Below are 11,098 nucleotides of genomic sequence, written 5' to 3' on the forward strand. Positions count from 1 at the left end.
ATGAGGGGGGGTTGGAGCAGGGGTCCTGGTGCTGCTACATTCCCGATACCATCCAATCTCTACTGCTCGGTGCTGTCATTGAGGCTGTGAGGTGGGCACTGTAACCCTGACTGTGCAGATGAGGAAATGGAGTTTCTGAGGTGAAGTGACTTGCCCAAGGTCAAGGGGCTCAGAGGAGCAGGGAGAGGCGTCAATCTCAGGTACATTCCAGAGCCCCGTTCCCCCACCTCAGACATGTGTGGAGTTGAGGGGGGCACGTGCGCCTCCTGTTTGCAGGCTGCTTTACCCACTTCCTGCCAGCTTTCATGCTCAGGCCACGGCAGCTGTGAGCAGCTGCCCTGGCATCTGGGCCGGGCAGGGTTGCACACCTGCTCCTACCCCTCTTACTCAGGTGAGGGCACTGAGCCCCAGAGAGCTGATGGAACTAAGAAAGCAGACCCACAGGACCTCAGAGCCGGGGCGCCCTCAGAGTGCATCTAGTCCAAGCCTCTGCTGTGAGAGGTGGGAACATGGAGGGCCAGAGAGGGATAAGACTGGGCCAAGGTCCCTTGTGGAGGTGGTGGCAGAGCTGGGTCAGAGACCTCAGGCAAGTCGTTTTCCTTCTCTGAGCCTGTTTCGTCCTGAGTGCCATGGAAACAGTAAGCCCCGGAGAGTGAGATGGAGTGAGATAGTGCGCCAAACACACCAGGCCCGGGGCCTGAGGAGGATGACAAGGACGATGGGGAGGAGGAGGAGGAGGAGTATGGATGGATGCCTAGGAAATCGCCAACCTGATGTCTCAGGAGGCTGGGAGGGCAGTGGCAGGCCTTAAAAGCCTAGGATGAACCACAGGAGCAGGGAAGCCATGAGTGCTAGCCTTCTGGCTTAAAGAAGGGAGACGGAGGGCTGCAAGGGCAGCCTGGGTGGGCGAGAGAGGGGGGATCATCAGAGAGCAGTGAGAGGTTGATGTTTCACCACCATGACACTGTCAGCCCCTTGAAGGCAGTGGCAGCCGACCTCAGTGAGCATAGCACACATTTGGCCCTAGAGGGTCTTGGGTTTGAGGCCCAGCTGGAGACCTACCTTGCAGTCACGTTTGCCCTGTGAGTGAGGATGTGGCTGCCTCGCAGTTGACCAGCTTGACCTCCTGGAGAACCCAGTGTGTGTGCATTGCCCGAGCCCTCCCTCCTTCCTCCCTGCTCCTGAGACTCCCTGCTCTCTTCCTCCCAGCCCACCCTGCTCTCAGCACTTCCCCCTGCAGAGTGGCGGGGGGAGTGGGCCCCTGATGAGGCTGACCGGGGGAAGGCCACTGGGTGGAATGGGGAGAGTGCTGCACGCCGGGAGGACTGGGCAAGTGGCACCCTCTTTGGCACCGCCTTTTCTGAGGGCTGCTTTCTCCCCCTTTCCAGATAAGCTGCCATAGCTTAGGTGCCCTCTGCACACAGTGCTCAAGCTCACACCCGTGGCTTGTGGTGAGAGCCCCCACCCTCATCCATGAAAAGGCCTGTGCCTACTGTGTGCACAAGAGGGTCCCAGGAGGAGCCCAGGGCGAGAGCACCAGAAACATCATATATCCTTCATCCTTCCCGCACCCCAGACCATGCACCTGGAAACGTAAAGGGAAGGGCACTTAATTTTTGTCAGAATCACAGTGTCCACGTGGCTGAGCACAGACCCAGCAGCAAGGGAGACAGGAATCACAGCCCTGGCCAACAGGTGGAAGGCCACCTGAAGCCTGTCATTAGGGGAAGGGTCTGTACAGAGTCAGCTTCTTGGGGGCGCAGTGTATGCAGTCCCACAGGACCCTGCACTTAGAGGCCTCCCCAGCTGTTCAAGACTCTGCTGTCGCTCTCTTGGCATTCTTAATTTTTGAGCAAGATACCCACGTTTTCATTTTCCAGTAGGCCTAGCAAGGAATATAGCTGGGTCTGGGTCAGGATCGAGGTGTGGCTGAGAAAGGGGGACCCCTTTTTGGGGAAAAGTGGCCAGGGAGTGCAAGGGCTCTTACACTACTCTCCCCGTCCTCGTAACCTGGGACCTTGTCCTCCCAAGCTGTGGGCATCTCCAGGGGACCCGAGAAAGCTCTAGACACTGCCCTTGCCTGCTACCGTGCCCTTCCCATGGGTGCCAAGTGTCTCTCGCTCTCTGTCGTCCATGTGAGGAAGTGTGGGCCTAGCTCCATCCTTGCAGGAGTCACCAGCCCTGGAGCCTCCCAATAGTCCTTGGGGCCTGGTCACAGGCAATGGGTTGTGGAGGTCTGCATGCTACCTTGCTTTCATTAAATGTAGTCTCTTGGCAAGAACAGCTCCTCCTTCTACCAGCTGGAGGGGTGAGCATGTCTCTGTGCGGCCTACCTCACTGTCCTCAGGACTCTGGCTCAGAGATGAGGGCCACAAGTTGTGCGTGGCTCATGAGGGAAGGGTTTCAGAATGGTGCCTTCAAGATGGGGTGGAGGAACTGGGTCCTGGTGGACCCTGTCCCTTGCTGGGGGGGGGGGCATGGTTGGCACCAACCCACAGCCCTCCACCCCATCCTGTCTCCCGCCACCCCCCACTGGTGTCTAACTGGGGCTGCATCGTGTAGGAAGTCACCTAAGTACACGGACTCCTTTGGAAACTCATGGTCTCCGCTCAGCTGGCACCTCCACATCCCCCAGACCACCAGGCACACCTGCCTGCCCTTGAGGCAGAGGTGGGCCCCCTTGTCCCAGAGTGCCCGACCACCTGCCACTCAGACTAGCACGTGTGCACGTGAAGGAGGAAACGTCCCAACTAATTTTGCAACTTTAATGTTAACACTGATAACCCAAAACGTGAGCACGACAGAAGAACACAATGAAAGCAGGGAGGGCAGAGAGAGAGCTTCGTCTTGCATGCCATCTCCGATGGGCAGGTAGGAGCTGCCTCGAGTGCTACGTCAAGAAGGACTCTGAGGAGGCACTCTGGCTGTGACTGCTGCAGTTCATCAGCGCTGTCTGTAATCACAAGACACAGAGGCAACCAGAAAATAAATACAGGTGACGCAGTGCGGGACATGAAGAACAGAACCGCGTCTTTCCAATCTCATGCTCCCACCCCAGCCCCGGCCTTCCCTTGACGGCTCACAGCCCCTCCCCAGCCCTTCCCTCAGAGTCACATCTGTGAAAACCTCACTGGATCCAAGAGAAGAAGTTGGCGCTCGTCCTGGCGGCGTTTCTGGTGCGGATGGTGGAGCTGGTGCTGGGGCCATCTAGGGTGCTGGTGCTGGCCCCACCATTGGTGCCGCTGCTGAGGCCAGCTCTCCAGGTGGTTCCCCTATTGGCACGGTTGCTGTTCAGAATGTACTGATGGTATCTGGCCCAGAAAGCAAAGGGGATCCTGGCCCAGGCGTCGCCAAAATCTCCATCCTCGTCCCAGGTCAGCAGTTCCACCTGGATGTCGTCCCAGCTCCACCGTCCAATCAGAGCTTCGTCCCCGATGTTCATCTGCGCCCTCATCTGGGCCCTGACTTGTTCCTCAGCCATATCCACATCCATCATCTTGAAAGCATCATCCACAGCCTCCAAGAAATGAGTCTTCCAATCCCGGGGGTCCCGGTTCTGATACTGCGATGGAAAACAGCACCCATCCCAACAGCTACCCCACATTCACCCTGGCGCCAGCTTCCTGCCACATGCCCTCCCGCACGCTTTGCCTGATCACAATAACAGCAAAGAGCACGGGAATCAGGCTCCTATTATCTGACCCAGACATGGATTTCTCCCTATCCCTCACCCCGACTACATCGGTGAACTCGTGTGGGTTACCTAGGAAGCTTTCTGAGCCTCAGGATCCTCATGGGACAAACGGCAGGAGGAGGTCATGACCAAGAAACAAGGAAGGTTGGGAAGTGCCAACCCCAGTGCCTGGCCCCAAGCAGAGGCTCTCCATTACCTGGGCGATGAATCTCAGCACCCTCATCTTGCTGGTCTCGTGGCGGGCTCGCAGGCCCCAGACGAATTCATACTCAGGTGGGCTGCTATTGGGGACCTTCTTGTATTCCAGGTACCTCAGTGCAAGAGGATAGCAAGCTTCTGCTTCCAGCCAGGCTGACCTGTTGTTGTGCTAACGGCTCCAAGGTGGCACCTTCCCAGCCCCGAAGCTGCAGCTTGGCCCTGGCCCTGCAGCCGGTGCCCACTCCCACGCTCACTCACTCCCAAGGGGCTCTGCCTCCTACATGGAGGCCTTCAAAGCCTTAGGCCCTTGGTCCTGTCCAGAAGCCACATGGAGGTGCAGGGGACACCGCCTGTAGGGTATTTGTTCATAGGAAGGCCACAAGGTTTGTGCCCCTTGTCACAAAAAACCCAGGTTCCTGTTGGGTGTGTTGTAAACAGAGGAGCCATTTCTTCAGGCCCCCTGCTCTGAGCACACCCCCCAGCCCCACCCCTGCAGGGTTTTGCCAGTGGCCTGGCTGAGACCTGGGACAGTCTACCATAGAAAACCACTATAAAGGGGAGAAACAGCCAACCAAGAGCAGTGTACTATGTGCACGCCCCCGATTGTGTGTGTGTGGTGGGGGGGGCATGAGTGTGTGCTAGTGCACCCATGTGAGTGCACACCATATTCCCCAAGGTCCAAGCACATAGGGTGGGCCCTGGCCAGAAAGTCAGGAGGGCTAGGCCCCTGGCCCGAATGGGCCTCTGGGGGGCCATGCTCAGACTTCCACTCGCTGAGCCCAGGTTTCTGAGATGTAAAGCAGGGGAAATTCTCATACAGCCTATGGACAGGTGCCGAGTGAGATGGTGGTCGTAACCCACCTGACACCGTGTTCTCAGTCACCTTGTGCTCCTCTCCCCCAAGCCTGCCCAGGAATTCTACTCTCCCCAACAGTCACATAACCCCCACCCCCACTCACACCAGAGACACCCATCCCCCATCTGCTAAGGTACAGGACGGGAACGGCTTCCTCAGCAGACCAGCACACAAGGAACACACGACTGTGAGCCAAAGTTAACTGGGTCAGTACTTACTTCTGCTTCACAAAGTCTTCTGTAATGAGCTTCCTCAGATCGCCAAGGAATGGGTGCCTCACCCTGCGAGCAAGGAAAGGAATCCATGACTAGAGACGTGGCAGTGCCCAGATGAGGGCAGGGGCACTCCCTAGCAAGATGGGACACTCCCCAGTCTGTGGGACAGCCTGATGGAGGCCTGGACATGCAGCAGAGGCCAGAAGGCCACTTGTCAGACATAGCCCCAGGTAAGGGTTTCCTGGAGCTCCTAACTCTGATGCTTCCTCTTAGATCCCTCATCTGGGGACAGAGAGGGGACATGGAGCAGAGGGGCTGAGAGTTCAGGACCATTTCCCCATGCACCCCGGTGAGACCCTTTGCACTCTACCTAGTCCAGAGTTCAGGACCATTTCCCCATGAACCCCGGTGAGACCCTTTGCACTCTACCTAGTCCAGGATGCCCGCTCCCCTACACCAGACCCCAGGTTATTGCAATCCTGGGGCCTCTTGTGCCCAAGGATCACACTGAGGGGCGGGAGCAGAGAGAGCCCAATCATACCCAGGGCGCAGTCCCATCTTGCGTAGGGCCTCCCAGAGGACAGCTGGGAGGGGAGATGAGGCATAAAATTTTAGCACACCAAGGTGACACTGTGGGCGCCCCCCACCCCTCCCCCTAGCTGCGGGTCCAGCCACTCACCCTCGCTAGCACGGTTGCCATTCATAAAGATGACTCCCAGAATCACCAAGAGGAGACTCAGCCTGGGAGTGTCCTTGGTCCTAGAGGTGTAGAAAGAGAGATGCTGTTCAGCAGCCATTTGCCCAAGGGACTGCAGCCGGCTCACCCAACCAGCCTCTCCCAGATTGCTTGGCCACGGGGAAGCTCTTCCCACTCTGCACACGGCTTGCTACCTGATCCGGACAAGTCATTCCTCCATCTTGAGCCTGAATCACTTCATCCATCAAATGTGGATGCTAACGCCCCCTCCCAGGGTTCTGCCCAGGACGGGGTCAGGCAGGGTGCAAATGTTTGGCAACGTGCGTCCAGAGGCACACAGAGACCTGCCCTGCCCTGCCCTTCGCACCTCGGAAGTTACACTTGGTGTGAAGCTTGCCTCAGGACCACTCTGCCAAGCCAGGGCCAGGCCCTTAGGAGGAAGAGACAAGTAACAAGAAGCCTGCTTTCTTAAGAAGGTTGGGGGTTGGCCGACAGGGCAGGGGTGAACCCCTGACAGCAGCAAGGCCTCCCCCCAACCCCCCTTCCCCCTGCTACTACCCTTTTCATCCAGTAATCACTGGGCACCGCACTAACTGTGGGAAGTTCTGAGATAGGCACTAAAGGCCTGTTTTCCTGTTTCTCTTCAGGAAGGCCACAACCCGCCGGCCCTTTCTCACTTTCCCAGGAGGCGAGCTGAAGAATCCCGCGTGCAGACAAGAATGTACAGGTGCTGTTCCTTGTCAATTTCCTTCAGGTGGATCCCAAACTTCTACATGGGGGAGAAAACGGAACCGTGAGATCCAAAATCCTTGCTGGGCGTCCTGCAGGCAGTCACGCAATTCCCTGGGGGAACTTTTCCTCAGCGGGGAACCCAAAGTCCTGGGGGAGGACTGGAGGAGAGAGGAAGCGAAGGACTTGTCCCGTTGGGAGCTGTGGCCCTGGCCGAGGCCCCAGGGACCCACTTCACCAGACAGACCACAGATACTCAGGCAGCATGAGGGCATGAAGTATGCAGTGCGTGGTCCCGGGAGGACAGGCTAAGGAAGGATTCCAGAGCAGGCAGTACCGAAATCGGGCCTGGAGGGGCTGCAGGGTGCAAGGCTTCTCCGCCGCTCGTCCCACAGGGCTGCCTTCCCCCATCCCCACGCCCACCTTTTCCAGAGTGTATGTTGCTCGCTCGATGATCTCAGGGAAATGTTCATCATATTCCCGGATCACGTCCTTCAGCATGTCTGCAGGAAGGGAGATGGGGGAGAGCCCCTGGGCTGAGCAGGGGCCACAGAGGTGCAGCCCCTGGGGCGGCCCTGCTGAGGGGAGCACAGTCAGGACCCAGTCCTATGCAAATGGAGCGATGAGCCCAGGCCTGGTGGGTGGGGTTGGTGATGGGAGGTGCCCAGGGTAGGGCTGTGGGGGAAGGGCAGAGCTCAGGGAGGGGGCAAAGGTTGCCCACCTGAGCGCTTGATGGGGATCTTCTTGTAGTCCTTAATCATCAGATATTTCACCAACTTATTTGCCTGGAGAGGAGGAGCACATGGGGAGAACAAGGCATGGATGGGTACCTCGATGAACTGGCCTGAAAACAAGGAGGGAGGTGGAGCAAGGGTAGACTTACCCTCTCTTGTAGAAGGGCCACGTTGCGCGGCGGCAAGCACAGTACATGCCTTGAGGGCACCTGGGACTTCAGGGCCATCGGGGGCCGAGGGGCCATCTGAGCCCGCACTGCCAGTGGGGGCTGTGATGCTCTCCAGGGCGGTGGGACCACAGGAGGCTCTCTCTCCTCCTCGCTGCTCTCATATTCGTCATCCAGGTGCTTGGACTGAAGCATTAGAGAGAGGAGACCCGGGTCTACCAGGCTCACCATGCCAAAGCGCCCACACACATCTTACCCAGAGCAGGTATTGGAAACAATAGTAGTACAGATAGTGGATGACATGTGCTGAGTGCTTACTAGGTGTCAGGCACTGAACCAACCTCTTCGCTCTCCAGGCCTGAGCATAGGGACCTTGTGCAGTAAAAGCATGCTAGCAAACTTGTGTTGGAGTACCCTGAGGAGAGGGGAGGGCAGAGAAAGGAGGGGAGCAAGGGGGGCTGGAGACAGAGGGGAGGTCTCACCTTCTTGGTCCTCTTGCCTCCCATCCTGGCCCAGGGCTCAGTGCTGCGCTGAGCAGGGGCAGCTGCACCTTCAGGCTCAGGGATGCTCGTAGCCACCTTGGCCTTGGCAGCAGCGGCTGTCACAACGTTCTGGGGCTCTACCCACCGAGTCTTGGCGAGAGCCTTCCCAGACTTGATCGTCTTGGGCCGGGTGGCAGCCCCCTCCGTGGCAGATGCTGCCTGGGTCCCCCCCGAGGAGGCAGCACTGGGGCCCTCTGTGGCAGCCTCTTGGGCTGTGGCGGGTCTCTTGGGGCGTGGGAAGGCCATGCCACTGACACCCGCTGGCTGGGTGAAATAAAAGATATCGTTCTGACCCAGGAAGGCTGTCTTGGGCCGCAGGGCATCCCTCTCACTGGCACGTGGAGCCGGAGAGAAAACACAGGCAGTACTCGGGCCCTCACTAGCAGCCTCCTGGGCCTGCAAGGCTGTCTGGGGCGGGGTGGAGGTGGCTGTGGGCCCGGGGGCGGCCATCTCTCTCTTGACTAGCATCTGGGAGATGCGTGGAGAAGCAAGGGTTGCCTCAGGGGTGGCTGCCTGAGTCTCCGCCGTGGATGTCATGGGCTGGGCACTTTCTCCTGGAGCCTGTTCTTCGGCCACAGGGTGGTTGGCGACCACCTGACTGTAGGTGGCACGGGCAGCGGCGGCAGCAGCTCGAGCGGTACGGTTGGAGGCAGTGGCACGGGCTACGTTGGCAGCCCGGGTGGCCGCCTCATTGCCAAGTGCTTCTGGATCCAGCTGAAATGCCTCCATCAGAGTCCTGGCCAGCATAGGGTTTTCCAGTTCCCAGGGCTCATTCTGCAAGGGCAGAGAGAAGGCTAGGGGAAGGCAGGCCACTCTACACTAGCATCCTGCTCTCCCCGTGCTGGCCAGCCTCCTCCTGGCTACCCACGAGGCCCAGTCCCGGCCCCAGCCCTCTTTCTCCCAGCAGCTCAGGGGTGCCTGGGGGGAGCTGGGCAGTCCCTTCCTGCCCAAGCCCTTCCCCTTCATCTCCCCCTCTGCTCCTCCCCTGGCTGATTCAGAGGGCGGGGGTGGGGGGGAGAGCCAGGGTCAGCAGGTGGCCGACAAGGGGCCTCACCGATAGGATGCGAAGGCCTGGACCCAGGCTCCCAAAGGCTCTGAGGATACGGACGTCGAAGCTGGTGAGGGTGCCGTAGCCTCCAAAGGCACCAAATTCCTCATAGTCGTTTCCTTCCATCTCTTCTTCCCCGACTTCATCGCTACCCTCCTCCATGTCTTCAACGTTGTAGCTTTCGGGTTCCATGCGGTAGCTTCCCTCAGCCATGCTGGGGGAATGGGGGTCCCAAGGAGAAGAGAGCCCAGCCTGAGGGCGAGGCTGAGGCCTCCTCCGGAACAAGGGGCGGCATCTCTCAGGAGGTGGGGGTAGCAATCACCAGGTTACCAGGCAGTGTGGAGTAGGGTGCAGGGGGTGGGGTGGCGCAGGTAGACTCTGTGAGAGGCAGAGCCCTAGGGGAGGGATGGAGGAGCTGAGGGCCCCACACTGAAAGGGGGGGTTAAGGTGGACAGGCTCCCCACCCCAGCGGCTAGATTTGAATATGGAGTGGACTGGTGGTGTTGAGTCTGAAGAGTCCCAAAGAGGATGTATGGAGAGAGGGAGAAACAAAGGGCTTCAATCTTAAGGGCTGGAGCACGCGAGCAGGATGAAGGGGCAGCAAATGAGATGAGAGGGCTCAAACAACGGGGACCGCGGGAAGCTCTGGGAAACTGTGTCCCAGGGACCCCTTGGCTGGGTCCGGGTGGGGATTCGGCTGATCCGGATCTAGGCTGGGCTCATACAAGAGCGCTAAGCGGGGAGGCGGGCTGGCACTGAGTGACGCTCGAACTGGAGCGCTGGAAGTCTCAAATCCCAGGATTGCGACGCCAGGAATGGGGCAAAGCGGTCAGCTCGGTTGGAGTGATCTAGGAGTGGTTGGGGTGACCTAGGAGTGGCTGGGGTGGGGAGGTGGGGCCTCCATTTGAAGGAAGCTCAGCACCCACCGAACACGCGGGTCGGCTACAGGGATTCGGATGAGGGCTCCGGTGTCAGGAGGGCTCGGATCCGGGAGGCTGGGTCTGGTGGCGCGACCGGGGCTCCTACCTGGACCGTGGGTCTAATGGGGCTCGGCGTCTGAGTGCTTGGGCTTTGTTCAGGTCCGGGTGTGGGGGTGGGGTGGGGAGGCCGCAGCGTGCGGGTCCCACTCGCCCTCTCACGGTCCCATCTGGGGCTGGATACCTACCTTCCCTGGGGCTCCAATGGCGTCCGTCCTCAGGAACCCCGCAGCCGCGCCCTCGCCTACTGCTGCCAGCACAGCAGCTCCGACCACCACGCCCCTTTTCTCTGCGCACCCCCACCTCCCGCAGCTGGGTAGTCTGCGCATGCGCGGACCCCCTCCCCGCCCCCAACTCCGGCCCGCTTGCCTGCCTGCCCGCCCGCTTTCCCAACAAAAGCCCTTTCCACCGGGTCCCCAGAGCGCATGCGATTCCGCGCGTGGGTGGGCGGTGCGGTGCGGGGGGGAGGGTTCTCCTTCCCGCCAGACTCCCCTCACCCGCCGGGGATCGCAGGCGCTCGCGCGCTCACACCCTGTGGCGCACTTCAACCCACCCAATCGTCTACCCCCGGTGCCCCCACTTTTGCACAGTGCTTCTCATCCCTGCCCTCTCCCCTTGCCCCTGAGCTCCTCCAGCGTGGTCTGGCAGGCCAGAGGATGCCAGTTCCCTTTGTGTTCCCCCCTCACCACCCTTCTCTATGGCCCCCAGCCACACTGGGAACATCTGCTTCCTGGCTACTCTTCATGTAGCTGGTCCATCACAGCCCCATGTGTGCTGGGGCTTGTCTGCCTCTCACAGCATCCCCATGTTACAGATAGGAAGCTGAGGCACAGACACATTGCATGAACTAGACATGGCCACGCAGCCAGGAAACCGAAAATGCAAAATGTGGGCCTGGGTCTTCCTCACTCCCAAACCCATGTTCCACTCGAGCTGCCCTGGGGCCTGAGGCGCCCTCCCCTCTTCACTTTGAGTGGCTGATCCACCCGCCGCCACCACCCCTACCCTGTCAACATCTGTCCCCAACAAGCAAGGTTTGTGTTCTATGAGACCAAACCTCATGCTCTGCACCTGGGCAGACACAAGTAGAGGCCCCCCAGCCCCACCCTCTGCCTACTCCCCGCGGCTCCATTCGGGTGTGGGAACTGCTCCTTGGGGTCCGCTCCCTGCCCCGACTGTCAGGCTCTTTGCCGTGAGTGGCACAACACGCTGACCCTGAGACCATCCCGGTGCCCTCTGGA

General features: G+C 59.6%; 1 protein-coding gene and 1 non-coding gene across 6 annotated transcripts; both read right to left on the minus strand.

Annotated features, from left to right (window-relative positions):
* Window positions 1-2,751: 2,751 nt before the first annotated feature.
* On the minus strand, window positions 2,752-10,195 carry LOC118933433 (melanoma-associated antigen D4-like). Of its 5 annotated transcripts, none has more exons than XM_057496125.1 (13): window positions 10,046-10,195; window positions 8,887-9,094; window positions 7,773-8,606; window positions 7,273-7,476; window positions 7,111-7,174; window positions 6,813-6,892; window positions 6,338-6,429; window positions 5,643-5,722; window positions 5,505-5,547; window positions 4,967-5,029; window positions 3,891-4,005; window positions 3,132-3,562; window positions 2,752-2,953 (listed from the first exon to the last, which is right to left on the minus strand). In XM_057496125.1, the coding sequence occupies exons 2-13, from the start codon at window positions 9,091-9,093 to the stop codon at window positions 2,944-2,946; spliced, it is 2,223 nt and encodes a 740-aa protein (XP_057352108.1). In that variant the 5' UTR covers window position 9,094; window positions 10,046-10,195; the 3' UTR covers window positions 2,752-2,943. The 5 variants fall into 5 exon arrangements, with proteins under 5 accessions (XP_057352108.1, XP_057352110.1, XP_057352109.1 ...); XM_057496127.1 differs by having other exon boundaries at window positions 9,907-10,142; XM_057496126.1 differs by having other exon boundaries at window positions 8,887-9,748; window positions 9,907-10,142.
* On the minus strand, window positions 4,241-4,370 carry LOC130682057 (small nucleolar RNA SNORA11). Its single transcript, XR_008995379.1, has one exon. It is a non-coding gene; the product is annotated as a small nucleolar RNA SNORA11 (small nucleolar RNA).
* Window positions 10,196-11,098: the final 903 nt, after the last annotated feature.

This window comes from Manis pentadactyla, chromosome X, assembly GCF_030020395.1.
Source record: "Manis pentadactyla isolate mManPen7 chromosome X, mManPen7.hap1, whole genome shotgun sequence".
NCBI classification, from domain to species: domain Eukaryota; kingdom Metazoa; phylum Chordata; class Mammalia; order Pholidota; family Manidae; genus Manis; species Manis pentadactyla.

Coding starts and splice junctions, on each gene's coding strand:
- LOC118933433 (XM_057496125.1), bottom strand. CDS start 9,093: ATGGCTGAGGGAAGCTACCGCATGGAACCCGAAAGCTACAACGTTGAA. Junction 7,477..7,772: donor GAGGCAAGAGGACCAAGAAG/GTGAGACCTCCC, acceptor CTAATGCTTCAG/TCCAAGCACCTGGATGACGA. Junction 5,030..5,504: donor AAGATGGGACTGCGCCCTGG/GTATGATTGGGC, acceptor CCTTGCTCGCAG/GGTGAGGCACCCATTCCTTG.